This window comes from Myotis myotis, unplaced genomic scaffold (assembly GCF_014108235.1).
Source record: "Myotis myotis isolate mMyoMyo1 unplaced genomic scaffold, mMyoMyo1.p scaffold_m19_p_1, whole genome shotgun sequence".
Taxonomy (NCBI): domain Eukaryota; kingdom Metazoa; phylum Chordata; class Mammalia; order Chiroptera; family Vespertilionidae; genus Myotis; species Myotis myotis.
In genome coordinates, this window is record NW_023416313.1 from 217,274,679 (window position 1) to 217,296,310 (window position 21,632).

General features: G+C 52.7%; 1 protein-coding gene across 4 annotated transcripts in view; it reads left to right on the forward strand.

The window, feature by feature from the left end:
* Positions 1–21,632, forward strand: part of RIN3 (Ras and Rab interactor 3) — a 111,471-nt gene that overhangs the window by 53,324 nt on the left and 36,515 nt on the right. For all 4 annotated transcript variants that reach the window (XM_036315828.1, XM_036315845.1, XM_036315818.1 and 1 more), the window contains exons 4-5: positions 13,600–13,672; positions 19,538–19,629. In XM_036315828.1, the coding sequence (XP_036171721.1) occupies positions 13,600–13,672; positions 19,538–19,629 (165 nt within the window). The remainder of the gene's footprint in view (positions 1–13,599; positions 13,673–19,537; positions 19,630–21,632) is intronic.

Genomic DNA, 21,632 nt, shown 5'->3' on the forward strand with positions numbered 1-21,632 from the left:
TGGGACAAACTTTGCAAGATCCTGACATTGAAGGTGGGTTGTTTTCTGGGTTATTATGGAACCCAATTCTGGTTTTTCTTTTTTTAACATATTTTTATTGATTTCAGAGAGCAAGGGAGAGGAAGAGAGAGATAGAAACATCCATGATAAGTGAGAATCATTGATTGGCTGCCTCCTACACACCCCACACTGGGGATCAAGCCCGCAACCCTGGGTATTTGCCCTGACCGGGAATCGAACCGTGATCTCCTGGTTCCTAGGTGGATGCTCAACCACAGAGCCATGCAGGCTCGATGGGTCCTCCTGGGGCACTCAGAGCTGTTCTCACCATCAGGAGGTGCCCTGGGCCACCTCCCTTTCCTGTTTCTGCTCCCAAGAGAGCAAAGTGCTTCTTCATGACAGTACAGGCAAAGGCACCTCCTCGCCCTGCAGTGTGAGCGGAGGGACTGGCTGTCAGTTCCCTGTGGGTAGTTCAGTGCCCCCATAGGACTGGCATGGCGGGTGGGGATGAATGGCAGGCCCCTGCTCGGCGTCTCCTCCTCCGCCCTCCCCAGGTTCTTCTCCCAACACCTCCCTGTCTCCTTGCGCTTTATTTAGTCTCTCCTGACACTTGGCAATTCACACATCTGTCTAATGCCTCCCCTTCTGTTTGGCATCGGAACCTATAAATAGTTCCCAGGCAGAGTCCTGTCTGCTTGTGGCCGTTTATTCTGTCCTCCTGTTCCTGGACTCAGTCCTCATCTCTGCATTGCTAAATATGGAAGCGGCGAGAGAGAGAGAGAGAGAGAGAGAGAGAGAGAGAGAGAGAGAGAGAGAGAGGGAGAGAGAGGGAGAGGGAGGGAGAGAGAGGCTTTCATGACAGCTGGGACAGCGTGGTGGCAGCTGCTGCAGATGTGACTGCCAACCTGGGGTCGGACCGGTGCTTGTGACAGCACCAAGGCCGTGAGGCATGTGGTGTGGTCCAGGCAGGTCCTGGGATGGTGGGAAGAAGGCAGGTCTGGCCCCTGCTCTCCAAGAGCTTCATTCAGGGCCAGAGGTGGGCCTGTGAGCCAGAGATGGGCTCTCGGGTGGGGTGAGCCCAGCGCCGGGGCCTGAGAGAGAATTCAGGAGTTCTTCCCGGGAGGGCTTCTCCGAGGGGAGCACGGGGCCTGCCCAGTCACGGGGGAGATGTGTGGGAAGATGGGAGGCGTCTCTTTTAGCCAAACATTGAGGCAGGGACAGGATGAGAGCAACCCAGGGTGCGGCACAGGGACTCTCTCCCTTCATCCCATGCCCTGCCTGTCTCCTTTACCCCACACCCCACACCTCCTCTCTTGATCAAAGGCCACTCCCAGGCCATGACTGTGGGTCTAGGGCAGGGGTGGGCAAACTTTTTGACTCAAGGGCCACAATGGGTTCTTAAACTGGACCGGAGGGCCGGAACAAAAGCATGGATGGAGTGTTTGTGTGAACTAATATAAATTCAAAGTAAACATCATTACATAAAAGGGTACGGTCTTTTTTTTTTCAATAGTTTTATTCATTTCAGACGGGCCGGATCCGGCCCGCGGGCCGTAGTTTGCCCACGGCTGGTCTAGGGCCAGTTACTTAACCTCTCTGAGCCTCCATTTCCTTGCCTGTAGTTGAGGATAATGGATGATTTGAAATATAGAGACTGGTACACAGTAGACATGATAAATGGCAGATGATATTATGATTACTATTAGTGTTGTTATTAAAGCTTGACAACAGTAACCCACCACTACTCATCAGGAGGCTCAAAGCCCATGCTGGGGAGCTGGGAGGAGGGGAATACAGCAGTCGGAATCTAGATTCCAGAGAGACCAGGGTCAAACTCTGGGAAGCACCCAGACTCACACTCTCTCACCACACGATGACACACCTCTGTGCCTCAGTTTCCCCATCTGTGCAGTGGGGGAGGCTGGACCAGAGGGGTCTCTCGGGCCCTTTGGTTCTGCTTTCGGTGGTTTCCCGTCCACTGGGAGGGGCATTTGGGTGTGGTTGGGTCTCCAGTCTGAGCAAACTCGGAGTGTGGCACAGAACTCAGTAAAAAGCCATTGCTGCCTTTTTCATCCTGAGATATTTTTTTAAAAAAATATATTTTGTTGATTTTTTACAGAGAGGAAGGAAGAGGGATAGAGAGTTAGAAACATCGATGAGAGAGAAACATCGATCAGCTGCCTCCTGCACGCCCCCCACTGGTGATGTGCCCGCAACCAAGGTACATGCCCTTGACTGGAATCGAACCTGGGACCCTTGAGTCCGCAGGCCGATGCTCTATCCACTGAGCCAAACCGGTTAGGGCATCCTGAGATTTTTAAGATGTAATCAAGAGGCCACTGCTCTTTATGCCAACCACGACCGGCAACGATGGCCATGACTCATGCCCAGGGCTGCCGTGGACGGCTGCACAGCCATGCTGCCCAGAGAGCCTGGGAGGTGAGCTGAGTTAGGGGGGTGACACCCAGCTGGGGTTCCACTTGTCAGGTTGTGCGTTTCCGGGCCGGGCAGCCGTCCTCTGGACCAGGAGGCATTCCTCTGCTCCTTGGCCAAACCTGCAACAGGGCACTGGCAGCACCTAGAAGCGGCTCCCTCCTTGGACCCCTGACCAGGGCGGCCAGGTCCTCCCTGTGCCTTTCCCACCTGCACAGGAGGTCCTGCAGCTGGTCTCGCCCCGGGGCCTGTGGTTGGTGGAGGAGACCGGCAGGGGGTGGGACTTCAGGGCTGGAGGTGAGGGGCCTTTACAGAAATAGGCTCCGCAGGCTGGTAGCACAGTGAGGGCTGCAGGGCCGGCCAGGGAGGCAGGGGCCCAGGTGCCTACCTGGCCTGTCAGTCAGTGACAGCTCAGGAGAGAGAGGGGGCCGATCCCAGCACATTTTCAAGTCGGCGTTCTCTCCCCGCTCCCTGAACCCTAACTTGCCCCCTGCCCTTTACTCCCCACCCACCCCCACCCCTGCCCTTCCAGACCTCGGTTATCTTTTCACTCAGAGCCTCTGGGCAAGCAGGTGGAGAGTCCAGAGGGCCTCGGTCACCCTTATCCTCACCTGCAGGCAGGGGAAGCAGGTGGCAGAGTCCAGGTCTTTGATCTCAGGGCATGTGATGGGTGGAGCCGGCAGCCGCCCCTGGTCAGTTCTGTCCAGCCTTGGGCTTTGACCGGAGCAGGAACAAGTCCGTGCGCCGGTCCTTGTGTGGCTGCCCAGAGAACACAGGAGACCTGCTGCCCGGCGTGGGGCCCGTGGGTTTCTCCTGTCTCCTGGCACCATCTGCCGTGGGTGGGACCAGCGATGGCCGAAGCCCGAGTCTAGCAGCACCTCCTTCAGGCCCCTGGGTGGGGCGGCGGCACTGCAGCAGCATCGCCAAGCAGGTGGGAGCCGGAGGGGAGGGGGGGGGGGCTGGAACTATGGGGTCCCGGGGTCGGGCCCCAGAGAGACTGCTGGTCTCCTCACTTTACTCCTGGGAACAGGGGAAGTAGTTTTCATCTGTTACAGAACGTGGGGCCTTTGGAGAGGCCTGATGGTAGTAGAGACAGTCCTTTTTCCATCCCAGCACAGACTGTCCCGGTGTAGTTCCCATGGCAACTGTGGTGTTGCCGGGCAGCAGTGGGTCCTGCAGAAAAAGGCCACTGTGACCTTCCAAGCCGGTCTGGCCCTGCCTGTCTCCTGTCTGCAGGTGCCCCTCCCTCCTGCTCCCAGCTGGGAACACTCCCTGGCCTCCTGTCTGCGCTCCTGGCATCCCCTGGCAGGGACCCAGCGTGGTCAGCTAGTACCCCTTGTGCAGAGGTGATCGGAATCCAGTAGGCTCAGTCTCCCAGCCCATTCTGGGTGCCAGGTTTCAGGGAGGTGGGCTCGGCAGTGTCACATAAGGCTTTGGCTCAGGGCCACTTCCGGGGCCCACCAACTCCCCACCCCACCCCCCCGCCAGCCAGGTGTGATGGCCTTTTCTCTCCAAAGGTGAGCCCTCTGACTGCCCACATGGGGTCCTTCCTGGGACACTGTCCTCCTGGGGCAATTCTCACCCACCCAATGCTCACTCCGTAAATGGGCATGTTGAGGCCTCGTTCCATGACAGGTTTCCTCTTAGATGAAATCAATTCATGCCTCTCCCACCCCCACCAAGCAAATTTTCAATCATGAAAAGAGTGTGAGCAGGCCCAGCTGGCGTGGCTCAGTGGTTGAGCATCCATCTGTGAGGTCACGGTTGGATTCCCGGTCAGGGCACATGCCCAGGTTGCAGGCTCAATCCCCAGTAGGGGGCGTGCAGGAGGCAGCCAATCAATGATTCTCTCTCATCATTGATGTTTCTATCTCTCTCTCTCCCTCTCCCTTCCTCTCTGAAATCAATAAAAATATATTTTTTAGCCGAAACCGGTTTGGCTAAGTGGATAGAGCGTCAGCCTGCGGACTGAGGGGTCCCAGGTTCGATTCCGGTCAAGGGCATGTACCTGGGTTGCAGGCACATCCCCAATAGGAGATGTGCAGGAGGCAGCTGATCGATGTTTCTCTCTCATCAATGTTTCTGGCTCTCTGTCTCTCTCCCTTCCTCTCTGTAAAAAATCAATAAAATATACCATATATATATATATATATATATATATATATATATATATATATTTTTTTTTTTTTTTTTTTAAGCGAGTGAGCCAGCTGTTTGAATCTCTGGCCCTCAGGAAGGCGTTCAGACAGTCCTGCGGCTGTTGGCAAGTTCCCTGTCACCCTTCAAACTGCGAGTCTTCCTCTCACTTTCTACGTCCATTTCCCCTTTCTTTCTACAGACCATGAAAACGATAAATATTTGTCAGTGAGTGATAACACAATGAAAATGTTTTAGCTAAAGAGTAACTCTGACCCAGTCCTTCCAAGGGGGCTCAAAACTGGAGATGGATTAACAACTGCCGTGTTTCATCTCTGCGGTTAACAAGGCCATCTGCTAACAGGAACGACTGGACTTCTGTTTCTCAGTCAGCGTTCACGTGGCCATCTTAGTGGCCCTCGGCAAGGTGTAGCTTCATTCCACGTTTTTGTGTACGGATCTGTTCCTCCTCAAAGCCGAGGGTCAGGCTCAGGTGAAGAAACGTTCGTCCTTCATTTCAGCGAAGGCAAGGCTGACCCATTCTCTGCTCAGCGTGAATGTGATGTGGAAAGGTTTTCATTTGTCACATTCACTCGCCTCAGTCCCTGGGAGTTTGTGGTCATTAAAATCAGGCTTGTCTCCAGTTTACCTTTGCACCATCCATGAAGAAAGTGTCTGTTAAGGGAATTAACAGTGTCAAGATTGCAGAGGGACTTTGGCCTAGATTATGGTAATAACTGGCTACAGGCCCATTAAGCAGTAATTATAACAATAGATGCTGCCAGCTACAAATAAGAGGTGACTGCTAATTATAACAGGTTGGAGATACCCCTGTCAATCAGTTATACAACACCAGTTGAGTGCTTACTATTTTGCAAACAAACTTGGACAGCATTTATTTTTTCATCCTTTTTTTTTAAAATCCTCACCTAAGGATATGTTTTATTGATTTGAGAGAGAGAAACTTCAATATAAGAAATATCAATCAGCCCTAGCCGGTTTGGTTCAATGGATAGAGTGTTGACCCGTGAACTAAAGGGTCCTGGGTTCAATTCCGGTCAAGGGCACAATACCTTGGTTGCAAGCTTGATCCCTTGCCCTAGTCAGGGCGCATGCAGGCAGCAACCAATTCATGTGTCTGTCACATCGACGTTTCTCTCTGTCTCTCCCCCTCCCTTCCACTCTCTCTAAAAATCAATGGGAAAATAGCCTCGGGTGAGGATTAGAAAAAAAAGAAAGAAACATTGGTTGCCTCCCATATGTGCCCCAGCCAGGGATTGAACCCACAACCTAGGTATGTGCCCTGACTGGGAATCGAACCTGCAACCTTTTGGTGTATGGAATGACACTCTAACCGACCCAGCCACCCAGCCAGGGCCATTTCTTTTTTTTTATTCTTAAAAATAGATGTTTGAAAGATCTTATGAAAAGTATGAAAAGGCAAATTACAGACTGGGAGAAAATATTTGCAAATCACACAACTGACAAAGGCCTTGTCCTAGAATAAAAACTCTCAAAACTCAACATTAAAGACAAGTAACCCAATTTAAAGGGGGGAAAGGATCTGAATAAACTTATCTCCAAAGACTATGCACAAATGGCCTGTTAGCACATGCAAAGACATTCAACATCACTAGTAATTAGGCAAATGCAAATCAAAACCACTGAGAGATATCACCTCCCGCCCACTAGGAAGGCTGCACTAGAAAAGACAAGTGTTGACAAGGATGTGGAGAAATTGGAACCCTCAGACATTGCTCGTGGAAACAAAGTGAAGTAGTAACTTTGAAAACAGTTTAGTAATTGGTAGGTTTTCTTTTTTTTGGGGGGGGGGTGCAAATTTAATTATTTTTTATTTTCAATTACAGTTTACATGCATCATTATATTAGTTTCAGGCGTACACCCCAGTGACCAGACATTGCATAACTTACTAAGTGATCAGCCCAATAAATCCCACACCCATCCAGCACCACACCTAGTTATTAGAATATTATTGACTGTGTTCCCCATGCTGTGCTTTACACCCCACGACTATTCTGTAACAACCTATTTGTACTTCTTAATCCCTTCACCTTTTTTGCATTTCTCCCCAACGCCCCTCCCGTCCACCAACCAACAAAAAGTTCTCTGTAACTATGCATCTGTTTCTGTTCTGCTTGTTCATTTTGTTTTTTAAATTCAGTTGTTGATAGATATGTATTTGTTGACATTTCATTGTTCATATTTTTTATCTTCTTCTTTTTAAAGAAGACTCTTTAACATTTCATGTAATACTGGGTTGGTAATGATGAACTCCTTTAGCTTTTTTTTTCTTTGGTCTATTTTGGAAGCTTTATATCTCCATCAATTCTAAATGATAGCTTCGCAGGATAGAGTAATCTTGGTTGTAGGTCCTTGCTTTTCACCACTTTGAATATTTCTTGCCACTCCCTTCTGGCCTGCAAAGATTCTTTTGAGAAATCAGCTGACAGTCCTATGGGCACTCCCTTGTAGGTAATGAACTACTTTCCTCTTGCTGCTTTTAAGGTCCATCTTTGTCTTTAACCTTTTACATTTTAATTGTGATGTTTCTTGTTGTGGGCCTCTTTCAGTTCATCTTCTTTGGGACTCTTTGAGCTTCCTAGACTTATATGTCTGTTTCCTTCACCAAGTTAGGGAAGTTTTTCGTTATAATTTTTTCAAATAGGTTTTCAATGTCTTGCTCTCTCTCTCCTCCTTCCAGCACTCTCGTGATGTGAATGTTGGTTCACTTGAAGTTGTCCCAGAGGCTCCTTACACTATCCTCCCCCCACTTCTTTTTTTGGGGGGCGGGGGGTGTTCTGTTTGGGTGTTTTTGCTTCCACATATTCCAAATTGATTATTTGATTCTCGGCTTCACCTACTCTACTGCTGATTACCTGTAATTTATTTCAGTTAGTGTATCCTTCACTTCCAACTGGTTCTTTTCCATTTTTATGCTGTTGAGGTCCTCCAGTTTGGTCGTTTTTTAAACATGTAGTTGCCAGATGACCCAGCAATGCCACTCCTAATATATAGTCAAGAGAAATGAAAACATATGTCCACATAAAAACTTGTATACAGATTTCATCCACTTTTTGACTACTTGTCAAAAAGTGGATTCAACTGTATGCTAGGTTAAATGCTTTCCATTAATTTGCCTCAACAACAACGTATGATGAAAATACTATTGTTGTCACCATTTGAAGATGAGAAAATCGAAGGACAAAAGATAAATAAAATGACTACGCCGAGGGCACACACACCCAGGGTTTCCTTTTGGGATGGTGAACATGTTCTACAACTGACTGTGGTGATGGTTGCACAACTCTGTGAATATGGTAAGACCATTAATTGTGCACTTTAAATTGGTGAATTGTAGGTATGTGAATATCTTATTAAAGTGATTTTAAAAAACCTCAACATTAAAAAAATACCCAATTAGAAAATTGGCAAATGATATGTATAGACATTTCACCAGAGGGTAGATATACAGATAACAGATAACCACATGAAAAGAAGGTCAACATCTTTGTTTCCAAAAATCCAAATCAGAGAAATGCAAATCAAAACCATCTTGAGATGCCACTCTACACCGACTGGAATGGCTACAATAAAGAACAGCGACAACAAATCGGCAGTCACGGGGAGACGCTGGACCCCGCGTGCATTGCTGGCCTCTCAGGAGAGCATTCTGGTGGTTCCTTTGATGGACTTACCGTATGACCCAGCAATAGCACTCCTGGGCATAGATCCCAGAGAAAGGAAAGTCTATTTCCTTTTTAAATATATTTTTTATTATTGACAGTATTACAGATGTCGCCAGAAAGCATATTTTCATGCAGACACTTGTACACAAATGTCCATAGTAGCTTTTCTAAATATAATAACTCAAAACTGGAAACTCCCCAGATGTCCTTCAGCGGGTGACTAGTCAAGCAAAGAATGCTCCATCCAAACCATGGGCGCTGACTCAGCACTAAAGAGGAGTGGGCGATTGGTTCAGCCAGTGACCTGGATGACCCTCGAGGAAATCATGCTGAGTGAAGAAAGCCAGTGTCAAGGCTGGATACTGTGTGACTCCACTTATAAGACATTCGTGAAATAACATCACCATAGAGATGGAGACAGATTGGTGGTTGCCAGGGGTCCGGGGTGAACGGAGAGTGGCTGTGGCTCCAAGCGGGGAGCACAGGGAGCCCTGCAGTGATGGTGCAGTGACATATCTCGGTTGTGATGGTGATTCCAGACAGCTACACACAGGATACAGTTCATAGCACGGTACCAGCATGCACACGCACACGCACACACCCGTACACACACATGCACCCATGTAAAATTGGGTGAAGGGTGCCCAGGACCTCCCTGTACATCTCTGCAACTTCTTATGACTCTTCTAAGTATTTTCAAATAAAACACTTTGTAAATAAATCATTAAATAAGCATCAGAGAGCCGGCACCATGCGCAGCACCATGCCTGGGTCTGGGTAACCGTGAAGAACAGAAGATACACACGCAGCTCCTGTCCTTGGCAATTCATTTGGACGATTGAGTGATTAAATGGAATTCCCCCCCCCCTTTTTTAAAGATCTGCTAGCTTTCCATTCTTTGTGGATATCTCTCTTTTTCTAAATATATTTTTATTGATTTCCGAGAGAAAGGGAGAGGGAGAGAGAGATAAAACATCAATGATGAGAGAGAATTATCGATCGGCTGCCTCCTGCATGCTCCCCATTGGGGACCGAGCCCACAACCCAGGCATGTGGCCTGACCAGGAATTGAACCATGACCTCCTGGTTCATAGGACACTCAGCCACTGAGCCACACCAGTCAGGCTGTGCATATCTCATTTTGACACTGGGGTTGTGAATGCTGGGAGCCATTCCGGCGCGTGTGGGCCTGGCATCTGCACCCTGTCCCCACTCAGCCTTGATGGGGAGTCATAGGTGAAAGCTTTCCTTTCCTCTAAGTGGAGGCAGAGTTCTGTTGTTGTCGCCTGTGGTCACCTCGGGACAGGCCGGGTGCTGCTGGCTAGTACCCATTCTCTCCTCACCCTTTGAAAGAGAAATGGCCAGAGAGGGTCTGGCATGTTCCCACCGAGGCTTCTGCTGAGGGACCCTGGGGCTGCACACAGTGGAGGGGTTCTGCCCGTGCTTTTCAAAGGTGGCCGCCAGCCCTGGCATCTGTATTGGGAGGAGCCGCTGGCCGGGTCCCTGCGTGAGCTGCTGCCAAGGGCAGAGTGGGTGCTGGACGTGCCCAAGACTCTTTAGAAGCGGGCTGGGGGGCAGGGGTGTGTGTTAGGGGTGACAGTGGGTGGATGGGGCCTGTCAGCTGTGCCCTGCAGGGATGTGAGCGGTTCTATAGCAGCAGGAGCTGAGAGGACGCCGGAAGCAGTCGGCTCTAGAGACACGTTTACAGAGAACGGTAGGAAATTAGAGAAACGGGTGGAGAATCCTGGCAGTTTCTCTGCTTACAGAACTCATAGATGCTCATTACAAAAATCCTAGAAAATCTTACTGCGGGCAGTGAAATTGTCCACCCGGCGAGCATTTTTCTTGGTTTAATAATGGCTTTATTGAGATGTATTCCTGTTATGCATCCTGTACCATAAGTTTACCAGTTTCAGGCGGCTCTGCTGGAAGCTGAGGGAGGCTCACCCTGGGGCCCAGCCTGGCTCTGGCTGGCAGGGGCTCCCCGGGGGCCTCGGGGTGAGGGGAAGCAGTTCCCACCATCAGGACCGGGCAGACGTGGGCAGCTGGCTGGGGCTGGAGCTGGGGCAGAAGAGGTCACAGGAAACAAACAAGAGCCTTGACCCTTGCTTGTGATTTTGAAACTCGACAGCTTTAACAGTAGGAAGGCGACTGGTGCTATGTCGAGAACTGTGCTCTGTCCTCCACTAACAAAAGTAAATGCGCCCTGGTCCCTGCCCTCGAGGACCTGGCCAGCACGCAGACGGTCGGGAAAACGTCTGAAAGAAGTGCGGCTTTATGTCAAGCGCCAGCAGGCCCGAGAGGGGGTGCCTGCTTCGTCTCAAAGGTTTCCTCTGTGTCGGCCAAGGTCAGACCAGGTCCCCACTGCCGGGGTCCAGCCCCAGCGAGTCCAGGGGTTCCCCAAAGGCGTAGACGGAGTCGGCGAAGAAGGAATGACACGGAGACAGTGTTCAGTTGATCAGCAGCCTAGCCAGGATCTCCAGCCAAGTTCTGGTGTGGATCTCCAGAGAGGTTCTGCCTTGGATCTCCAGCCAGGTTCTGTGTCCATGTTCTCTTGCTAGGTTCTCCAGGTTCTCCAGCCAGGTTCTGTAGCCATGTTCCCTTGCTAGGTTCTTCAGCCAGGTTCAGTCACCAGGTTCTAGTCGGGTTCTCTTGCCAATTTCTGTAGTCAGGTTCAGTCCAGGATCTTTTGCCATGTTCTCTCGCTAGGTTCTGTCTCTAGGTTCTGAGGCCAGTTTCTGTCCAGGATCTTTTGCCATGTTCTCTCCAGCGAAGTTCTTCTGTCTCTAGAGAAAGTTCTGTGTAGGTTCTGTGCCTAGGTTCTGTCTCTCTTAGTTCTGTGTTCTAAGCTCTGTATTCTAAGTTCTGACTCTTGCTGTCTTATTACATCTGTATTTATACCAGTTCATTCAATCCTATCAATCTCTATGACAAAGGTTAGGGCGTTTCTTATCTCCATTCCAGGGAGTAAAGATTATGTAGCTTAAGCATGATTGTTCGTAGTTAAAGTGATTAATTACCCACCTGGCACTAGTTAAGAGGTTTTATTCCCTCCCTAACTTCAGGGGAAAATCCATACTTGGGGAAACAACCTTTCTCAGAGACCTTGGTTAAAACACATAGTGCCAAGAAGGTGAGCAAACATTTTAAGAACAGCGTGCCATATATGCCAGGTCCTTTGAAACAGCAAGCATGGACTGGCTCCCGGCACCCCACAGCGAAGGAAAGCTGCTCATTGTTGAGCACGTCCCGCGTAGGAGGAGGGGCTTTCTGCGTGGGTCACCACCACCCCCTGCTGCGAGGGGCTCCTGCTTCAGGGTCTCCTTTTACAGGTGGAAGGGTCTCTAGCTCTTGTGGCTGCAGGTCTTTGGGCACCCAGCTCCCTTGGCCGGTGCTGCGGCGAGTAGGCGCCGTACCCAATGCCAGCACCAGATGGCGCCGTGGGCCGCCCTGCCGCTATCACTTCACAGAGGGTGCGGGCTCCATGCAGTGTTTCTCAGACTCGTCATTTGTAGGCATCTTCAGAGCACCTCCCATGCTATCACCTACTGCGTGTCTTTCTTTAAACTTCCTTTTAACCTTCTTATGTCTGTCCTAATGGGAAACCGTGACCTCTTTGCCATAAATAGATGATGAATGTAAACGTTTTTTTAAAAAGCATGTTAACTGTTTAGAACAGGGGTCCTCAAACTACGGCCCACGGGCCACATGCAAATACAAATATGGTATTTGTTCCCGTTTTGTTTTTTTACTTCAAAATAAGATATGTGCAGTGTGCATAGGAATTTGTTCATAGTTTTTTTTTTAAACTATAGTCCGGCCCTCCAACGGTCTGAGGGACAGTGAACTGGCCCCCTGTTTAAAAAGTTTGAGGACCCCTGGTTTAGAACATGGGAAGAAGGCAAATATAAAACTAAAGCTATTACAACAGCCCGTGTTGGTCTATGTGTGGTCACCCGTAACCACCTCGCAGACCACCAGTGCAAGGAACGCTGTCCTAGGCTATGAAAACGGGCCGCCGGCCAGTGTCACCTGGATGCACGGGGGGTTCAGGGTCGGAGGGTGGAAGAACTGCAGTGCTGGGAGGGAAAGGGACGTACCCAGAGTCACCCTGTTGGTCCCAGGGTCAGAGCCCGGCCTGGGACCGGGACCTGCCTTCCCTCCATCACACAGCTGCTGGAAGGCCCTCAGGAAATTGGAACTGAGGGGTGATGCACACATGTTTCTTGGCCCTGCTGATGCCCTAGAAAGTGCAGTGGGGGGGGGGGGGCCCCAGCACAGGGAGCCCCTCTGTTGGGCAAATGAGCCCTGAGTGAGAGTCAGGAGTCGTGGGTGTGGAGGGCGCCAAGAGCGCTGGGGAGCATCCACTCAGCGTCCGTGGGCCCTTGCCTGCTGTCCAAAGCAGGGTGTGGCATTGTGCCACATCCTCTGGTCACTGCACCCCCAGCTTCGGGCACTGGTGCCACATCCTGGCACCCAGTCTCTCCAAGGAGCCACACCCACCCTGGGGTGGGATCTTGGGCAAATGCCCTGGTCTCTCTCCCTTGTCAGAGCTGGAAAACGTCAGGGTCAGCCTCGCCCTTGGGTTGCCATGCAGGCACGTCAAGTGAGGTCCTACCCGGTCCTCTTGGGTGGAGGGCCAGTGGCCCCAGGTCAGCGCCCTGGACCGATGAACCTCCCGGAGGCCAACACGGAACTGGGCGGCTTTCTCCCGCTGTCCCCTCTGCCCTCAGAATCGCCAGATTGAGGTGACCCTGATCAGTTAAACGTTTCACTCTGCTTTCATTCTGGAGGCTTCTGTGTTATTGTGTCTAAAATGATGTGTATTCATTCAGGTAATCACCACCCCAAATCTCAGTGGATTAACACCATAGAACAGTGATTTTCAACCGGTGTGCTGCCAGAATTTTTAAAACATGCAATACCTGACTGTTTAGTCAGGGGCACCGACTTCTTTCCCCCCCTAGATTGACAAATCAAAAAATGACAACAGCCAATACAACAATAGCCGTGTGGTGTGAAGGAATCCATTGCATACCTTCGTTTTTCAGGCAAAAAATACATACTTTCAGTGTGCCACAGAATTTCTGAGTAATTAGTGTATGTGCCGTGAGGTGAGAAAGGTTGAACATCGCTGCCACAGAAGTTCCTTTCTCACTCCTATGTGGTCCCGAGGGCAGCTGATGAACATGTGGCCGCAGCAGGCCAGGCCCTGCGATAACGAACTCGATAGACACCTCCCCCGCCCCCCACCCCCCGGCCCAGGGACCCTCCCTCCCTCTGACCGGGACACTCATCTGGGCCTCTGTCATCTCTCCTCAGTATTGTACCTGGAAGGCTCGGTTCTTGTGTTTGAGGACATCTTCAGACTGATCGCGTTCTACTGTGTCAGTAGGTGAGTACCCCAGGCCCCACGGGAGGGCGTCTGGTGGCAACAGATGGCCATGCAACGCTGGGTGGGGGCGGGGAGTCCCAGGGAAGCCCCCAGAGGGAAGGGTGCAGCCCACAGGATGCAGAGGAGGGGGACAGTCCCCGGCTTTGCCCTGGTAACCCTGGAGGGTGGTGCTTCCTTAGATCTGCCAGTAAGGACCCCTCCTCACCACTACCTGCTCCCCGGCTCACTGCCTGTCACCTTAGCATCCCCTGTTCCCACCTCCAGGGCAGCTGGGGGTCCTGGGTGGACCTGGTGCACCCCGTTAGGGTTAGCAGAAGAACTTCCTGTAGGGGCGGCAGGAAGGGCTGGTACCCTCCGCGGGAGGGAGCTTGCAATTGTTGAGCAGCTGCAGGGTGGAGCGGGTGTCTGGTAACCACCCTCAGAGCTGCTCTATTTATTCAGAACTGGTTGCAGGTCAACAGGAATTTAAAAATACATTTGGGTGTCAGAAGCCGCTGGCTTAAGCTACCATGTCTTGGCTAAAACTGGCTAGAGGCTGGGTAGGATGTCTCGGGATCCGGAGCTCCAGGTCCACTTCTCCCTCCTTCAAAGACGCCATCCTTGGCGGTGAAAACCGCACCCAGCCCAGAACACCACCTGCCACCTGCCACCTGCCAGGACCCTCCGGGGCCCCGATGGGCAGAAACGCTGGTGCTGGTGCTGACAGCTGCTAAGAGCTGCTGCCTGCCGGGCGCTTTCCTGGCACCCAGCACTGAGCTCTGACAACCGATGTCCTTGTCAATCTTGCAAACAGTGACACGAGGCAGTGCTCTTGTTATTCCCATTTTATAGGTGAGAAAACTAAGACTGAGAGAAGTAACTTGCTCAAGGTCACACAGCTGTTAAATGGCAGAGTGGAGATGCAAAATAGGTAAAGCGCCCTGGCGGGGGTGCTCAGTGGTTAGAGCATTGGTCCACGCACCGATTCCCAGTCCTGGTTGCATGTACCTGGGTTGTAAGTTTGATCCCCAGCCCTCCAGTCTGGCATGTGTGGGAGGCAACCAGTAGATATCTCTTTTATATCAATGTTTCTCTCTTTCTCTTTCTCTCTCTCTCTCTCTCTCTCTCTCCCTCCCCCTCCCACCCTCCCTCCCTTCTACTCTCTCTAAAAATCAATGGAAAAAATATCCTTGGCTGAGGATTAAGAACAACAACAAAAACCTGTATATATAAAAGCCTAATATGCAAAGTGCCCCCTCTGGAGTTCCACCAACCGGGAGTTCGATCACTCGCTATGACTGTGCTGACCACCATGGGGCAGCGCAGAATGAAGGAAGGCCCCTGCCGGCAGCTGGCAGCCACTAGGGACCCCACCGGTGCATGAATTTCATGCACTGGACCTCTAGTAATTAGATAAAGCTCCAAGGTCTGCTACACACATCCTGCATTGATTCCGATGACCTAGCACAGTGGTCGGCAAACTGCAGCTTGCCAAACTGCGGCTCGTGAGCCACATGCGGCTCTTGGCCCCTTGAGTGTGGCTCTTCCACAAAATACCGACTTCTGCGCATGGGCCACGAAGTTTCAGTTGCACTGTACATGCGTGCCCGCACGTGGTATTTTGTGGAAGAGCCACACTCAAGGGGCCAAAAAGCCGCGGTTTGCCGATCACGGACCTAGCGTGTCCCTCCAGGCCCATAAGACAAAGCCTCAGAGGCCCTGGCCCTTTGTGAACGATGATGCGTCAGTCTCTGTGGGAGACAGGCCTTTCCTGTGCTGAGACGTTCTCACCTTAGTGGAAGGCTTGGCACATTCCAGGTGCTTTGATGAATGAATGAAAGAATGAATGATGGCAGTCGCAGAGCCCAGCACTTGAGCTAGTTACTTCATCTCTCTGAGTCTCATCTCCGTGTGGGAATAATGCTCATGAGAGAGATGCTGGAGGGGGAATGGGATAGAGACAGCACGCTGCCCGACACCCAGTAGGTGCTCTGGTTCTGTTTTCAGGGACTGTTGGGTGGGGGAACCCGAGGGCTGGGGCGGCCCCTAGAGGGAGGGGATGGGAGCAGGGGCTGTGGGGGAGATGCCGGGGCTCTATCCTGAGCAGCAGGAGGTGAACACACTCGACCGCATCTGAAGCAGTTACTACATGGCAAGTCTCAGCTGAGCCCTAGCAAGCATGTCAAACTCGCAGCCGGCCACCAGGGCATGCGGTCCACCAGCCGCGAGTTTGACATCCTTGCTACAGGGTCCAGGAGGTCTGGCCCTCTGCATACCCTGGGCAGGAGTCTGTAGCCACGTGAAGAGGGTGCAGCGAACCGAAATGAGGAAGGAAGGGAGGAGCCCCTGGGCCTGCCCTCTCGAGGAGGTGTCCAGGCGCCAAGGGTTGTGACTAAGCTGCCATCTTCCTGGAGGAAGAGGGCCGGCAGGGCCTCTCGGCCTTTGAAGAAAGAGCTGCTATCACTGCCTGGAGCTGGGGCCCCTGTCCCCTCAGCCAGGAGCCACCCGGTGAGCAGGGCGAGGCCCTGAGAGGTGTCCATGGCCTGCGCTCCCAGGAGGAGGAGGAAACACAGGCGCAGCCTCCGGCTCCTGGTTGGGGCCGTGCGGTCCCTAGGCCCCAGCTCGTTGGATTCACAAAACGACCCCGTTAGCAGGCATCGTGCCCCCGCTGTCACACGGGAAATGGAAACGACACCCCGCAGGGAATGCAGCTAGGGTTCGAGCTGGGCCCGTGGATTCTAAAGTTCAGGCTGGCTTTTTTCTATCTTTTTCTCTCTAAAAAAAAAAAAAAAAAAGTCACCAAAATGAATTCATGTTCTTCCCTCTATAGTGGTCGACTTTCAAAACCACAAGTCACCCAGGATGTGTGAGGAGATGGAGCTCAGGGTGCCGTGGGCAGCTAGGGGGTTCAGATATTGTTCTCCTAGGCCGGGCCTGACATCTTAGAAGTGCTCCCCAGGTCACCCCCAAATTGCCCAGCACCTAGCGAGGTGCCCAGGCCCTCAAGGGGAGGAGAAACTAGGCTGTGCCTAGGAGTGAGTGCGATAATGTACATGGTGTGTGGCGCTTCTCCACCTGCGACCGCAGCCAGGGGAGGCGTGGGAGAGAACAGAAAGATGTGCTCTTGTCCAGCTCCCTGGCACAGCTCCCGGAGCCTGGGGTCTCCGAGTGGTGGGAGACACGCCCCCTAGTGTTGGTGGATTGGTTGGTGATGTCAGAAGACACCCAGAGGGGTCGTCAAATCAATTGAGTGGATCATGACTGGCTCTTTTAAAAATATATATGTTTTTATTGATGAGAGAGAGAGAAACATCGATGTGAGAAACATCGATTGTCCACCTCCCTCATGCCCCCTACTGGGGATCAAGCCCCCAATCTGGGCATGTGCCCTGACCTGCCAAGTTCAACCAACTGAGCCACACCGGCCAGGGCATGACTGGCTGTTTTTTTAATGAAAAATTAAACTAGACTAGAAAATACCAGAGTGTGTCTCATGTGGCTGGACTAAGTCTCGTGCTACACTTCTTTTAGGGGTGTGTGTGTGTACACACTGCACCGTGACGCCAGATGTGTTTCTTGCTGATAGTCATAATCCAAAAAGTTTGAAAAACATCAGCTAGAACAGAGGCTCCAGGGAGGGGCGTTGGCGCCCTAGGACAGCGATGGCGAACCTATGACACGCGTGCCAGAGGTGACACGCGAACTCATTTTTTTGGTTGATTTTCTTTGTTAAATGGCATATAAATATATAAAATAAATATCAAAACTATAAATCTTTGATTTACTATGGTTGCAAATATCAAAAAATTTCTATTTGTGACACGGCACCAGAGTTAAGTTAGGGTTTTTCAAAATGCTGACACGCCGAGCTCAAAAGGTTCGCCATCCCTGCCCCAGGAGGTGCACAAGCTGACCCACCAGAGTGTGCTGGGGGGAAGGTTAGGACGCTTGTTCTAAAAATCTCATTTTGAAATTTTCTCTTCGTGAATGCTTTTCAGTGGTCTTAGTAGTTTAAAGGCAGCATAGACATGCATACATACGGAGAGCTGCTTAACTTTTATTTTTATTGGCCCCTTGCTTTGGGGGACGTGATTCCCACCCAAGGCGGTGTCCATCAGGATCCCCTCGAGAGCTGTTAAAAATGTGGGCTCCTGGCCCACCCCCAGACCTGACCCTGGGCACCCCTGGGTGTGGATCTGGAATATGCATTTTTAGTAGTTCCCCTAGGGCATTCAATGCCAAATTAATTATTTAACACAAAGGTATTAATGCCTACCTATAGGGTTGGAATTGGGATTTGGGGAGAAGGTGGCTAGAGCTGGAAAGTGGGGGAGGGGTCAGGGTCAGGCTGTGATAGGCCTTGAATGCCAGGCTGAGATGTAGAATTGGGACGGTCCATCCTGGGGCCCCTTGAAACAGCCCTGGGCAAGAACTCAGGAGGCCCAAGGCTTAGCACACTCTGCCTTCAACCTGTTGTATGGCCTGGGCATATTCCTTTTCCACTCTGGGCCTCAGTTTCCCTATCTGCACAATAAAGGGGGGAGAGTGTCTGAGTCCCTGCCAGGAGATCTCTGGGGAAATCCCTGAATACTTCCCCGTTCAGACCAAAGGCAGATTGAGCTGTCTGACTATGCGTTGTCGGGGATGTCTGACTGCGCTCACCAAGGAAGCCTGGCTGTGTGTTCACTGGGGATGTCTGACTGTGCGCTCACTGGAGAAGGCTGACTGTGTGCTCACTGAGGGATGTCTGACTGTGCGCTCACTGGAGAAGCCTGACTGTGTGCTCACTGAGGGATGTCTGACTGTGCGCTCACTGGAGAAGCCTGACTGTGTGCTCACTGAGGGATGTCTGGGTGCTCACTGGAGAAGCCTGGCTGTGTGCTCACTGAGGGATGTCTGGGTGCTCACTGGAGAAGCCTGACTGTGTGCTCACTGAGGGACGTCTGACTGTGCGCTCACTGGAGAAGCCTGACTGTGTGCTCACTGAGGGATGTCTGACTGTGCGCTCACTGGAGAAGGCTGACTGTGTGTTCACTGAGGGATGTCTGGCTGTGCGCTCACTGGAGAAGCCTGTGTGCTCACTGAGGGACGTCTGGGTGCTCACTGGAGAAGCCTGACTGTGTGCTGAGGGATGTCTGGGTGCTCACTGGAAAAGCCTGACTGTGTGCTCACTGGAGAAGCCTGACTGTGTGCTCACTGAGGGACGTCTGACTGTGTGCTCACTGGAGAAGCCTGACTGTGTGCTCACTGAGGGATGTCTGACTGTGCGCTCACTGGAGAAGCCTGACTGTGTGCTCACTGAGGGATGTCTGGGTGCTCACTGGAGAAGCCTGACTGTGTGCTCACTGAGAGATGTCTGACTGTGCACTCACTGGAGAAGGCTGACTGTGTGTTCACTGAGGGATGTCTGACTGTGCGCACACTGGAGAAGGCTGAATGTGTGCTCACTGAGGGATGTCTGGGTGCTCACTGGAGAAGCCAGACTGTGTGCTTGCCCGCTGCCCATCTCAGTGTGGAGCAGTGAGGGTCAGAGGGCAGAAAGGGGTGGGTCACTGGCTTTACCCAGTGTAGAGGTTTCCCTGGAAGCTCCCTGGGCTCCCAGGCAGGAAAAGTGGGGGAAGCTGTGCCTCCTCCCCACTCCCATGGGGGGTCTCCCACTTCTCAGGGTCCATCGTGCTGGCCCGGGGCCTGGACCTGCCTGGATGCTCTGTCAGCCTCGGGGCTGTGCCCTCCACCCCAGGGGTTTCCCGTCTGCGTGGAGGCCCCAGCACCCAGTGGGGCTGCTGGGGTTTCTCCTCTATGGGCTCTGGGTGCGGGGACTGTGGGGGTGGGAATGGACACACAGGTCCCTCCCAGACATGACCCTGACCCCTCTTGTTTCCACAGAGATTTACTGCCCTTCACGCTGAGGCTGCCGCAGGCCATCCTTGAGGCCAGCAGTTTCACAGACCTCAAGACCATCGCCAACCTGGGCCTGGGTAAGTCTGCCCCGAGGGCCAGGGGGTGGCGGGGCTCGCGGAAACGGGGCCCAGGACTGCCCCTGCTGACCACTGTGCTGAGAGGTGACCCCTCCGCTGAGACCCAGGCTGGATCCTGAGTCCCAGCTCCCATGGGACCCGCGCTGCCCAGGCTGCTGAGCCCAACAGCAGGGAGAGCCTCCAGGCTTCATAGAGGTGCCTTTTAGCAGCTACCCAGGGGACCTTTGGGGCTGGGCTGGTCAGAGCTGCCAATGGTCAGGCGTGGCTCTGGGAGAGGCTAAACCAAATGCCAAGGTCCTTCTCAACGGTGGCCAGAGATGGGGGACCAGCCGCCACCACAGCCCTAGTCCCAGCCCCATCCTTCTCAGAGGAAGAGCAGCATGAACATGACTGTGAACTAAAGCATGTGCCCCCATCTGGCCTGCCCCCGCCAACTGACCCTGCGCCTTACTCTTCTGACCTTCGGAGGGATGGAGAGGGAGAGGGAAGAAAGGAGGAGAAAAGACAAGCGTGTTTCTGACCCTAGCCCTTCCGCACAATAGTGAGATCTCACATCTACGGGCCCTTCCCATGGGCCAGGCTTTGCTGCGGCTCTGACCGGACCGCACCGTGCTGGCTCCCAGCCGCCTCTGCGGGCTTGGACTCCCGGGCAGAGAGACCTGGTCACATCCGTGAAACAGCAGTTAATCACTGGGCCTTTATCAAGACGGAGCCACACACAGGACGGCACAGCACGCAGCTGCGCTCGGCTCCTGGAGAGAGCGGCGCCCTGTTCCCAGAGCTGGGCCCTTGGGGGCAGCGGTGACCGAGCTGTCAGGACCCGGTTGTAGAGGAAGTTGGGGGCACACGTGGGGTCAGAGCATGCCGGTTCCCAGGCCAGGCTGCAGCCCGCCATCCAGAGGGGCCTCTGGGCAGCCGTGTGTACGATGCCACAAGAAGCTTAGGGGCCCCATGAGGAAGTAGAGTCCTCCAGGCCGGGGGTGTCGACCGCTCACGAGCGCTGACTGCATCCTAACCTCTTGACCTGCACCAACCCCTCAGATCTTCGAGCAGCCCCAGAAAGTGGGTTCTGTTATTGTAACCCCCACTTCATGGCAGAGGAAACTAGGCCCGGGAGCTTGAGCCCCGTGTCCGGCGTCACACCGTCCGTTCAGCTGCAGCACCGCCCCTCTCCCGGGCTGCCCCCAACTCTTCACCCGACCCTCCTGGGTCTGATGTACCCCGTTTAGAAACTTTAGGGCCAGTTCTCAGTTGCTATTGGGGATAAATACTGATCTCACCCCCAGATCATGGTCGTTTTGGCCTCTGGCCCTCCCAGAAGTTTGAATGTGGACCGGGTGACAGTTTTGAAATTCACACAGTCCCTGAGGTCTGCAGCGGCATGAATGACACTCTCCTTGCGACACGCTCAGCACTGTCTTGGGTAACCCCGTGTCCCTTGTAGAGATAGGAAATCTAGTGTTAGCACAGAGCCATGTCAGGGGCCTGGGAGGGAATGAACAAATTGGGAGGAACACCCAGGGCTTTCTGACTCCCAGCCCAGCTCTCCACCGCCCCTCGGCCCCCCTCATGACCTTCTCGGTGTCTTTCCACAAGCAGTCAGTGGCCAGTGTGGGGCCAGTTGGCAGGGGAAAAAGACGGGAGGGTGACCTGTGAGAGGAGGGGTGCTGTGCTGCAGCCCTTGGCCCCCCGTGGGGTTCAGGCGGGCATCCCTGGGACACTCCTTTCTGGACTGGACACGCCCTTCTGTCGAGGAGAGCTTGACCACGGGTGCGATGCAGTGGGGGAGGGAGGTTGTCATCTGGGGAACCCGTGGCAGTTCAGACCCGTCTGTCAGCATTTAGGTCCCTGAGAAGGGGATTCACGTGAAACGCCTGGGGACTCGGCAGCTGAGAAAGCAGAGGGTTCTGATCAGACGTGGTGTCCCGAGGGCTGAAGGGTGTACAGCGAGGCTCATCAGAATAGATTTTCCTGGCTCCGTCCACCCCCGGGTCCTGTCCATC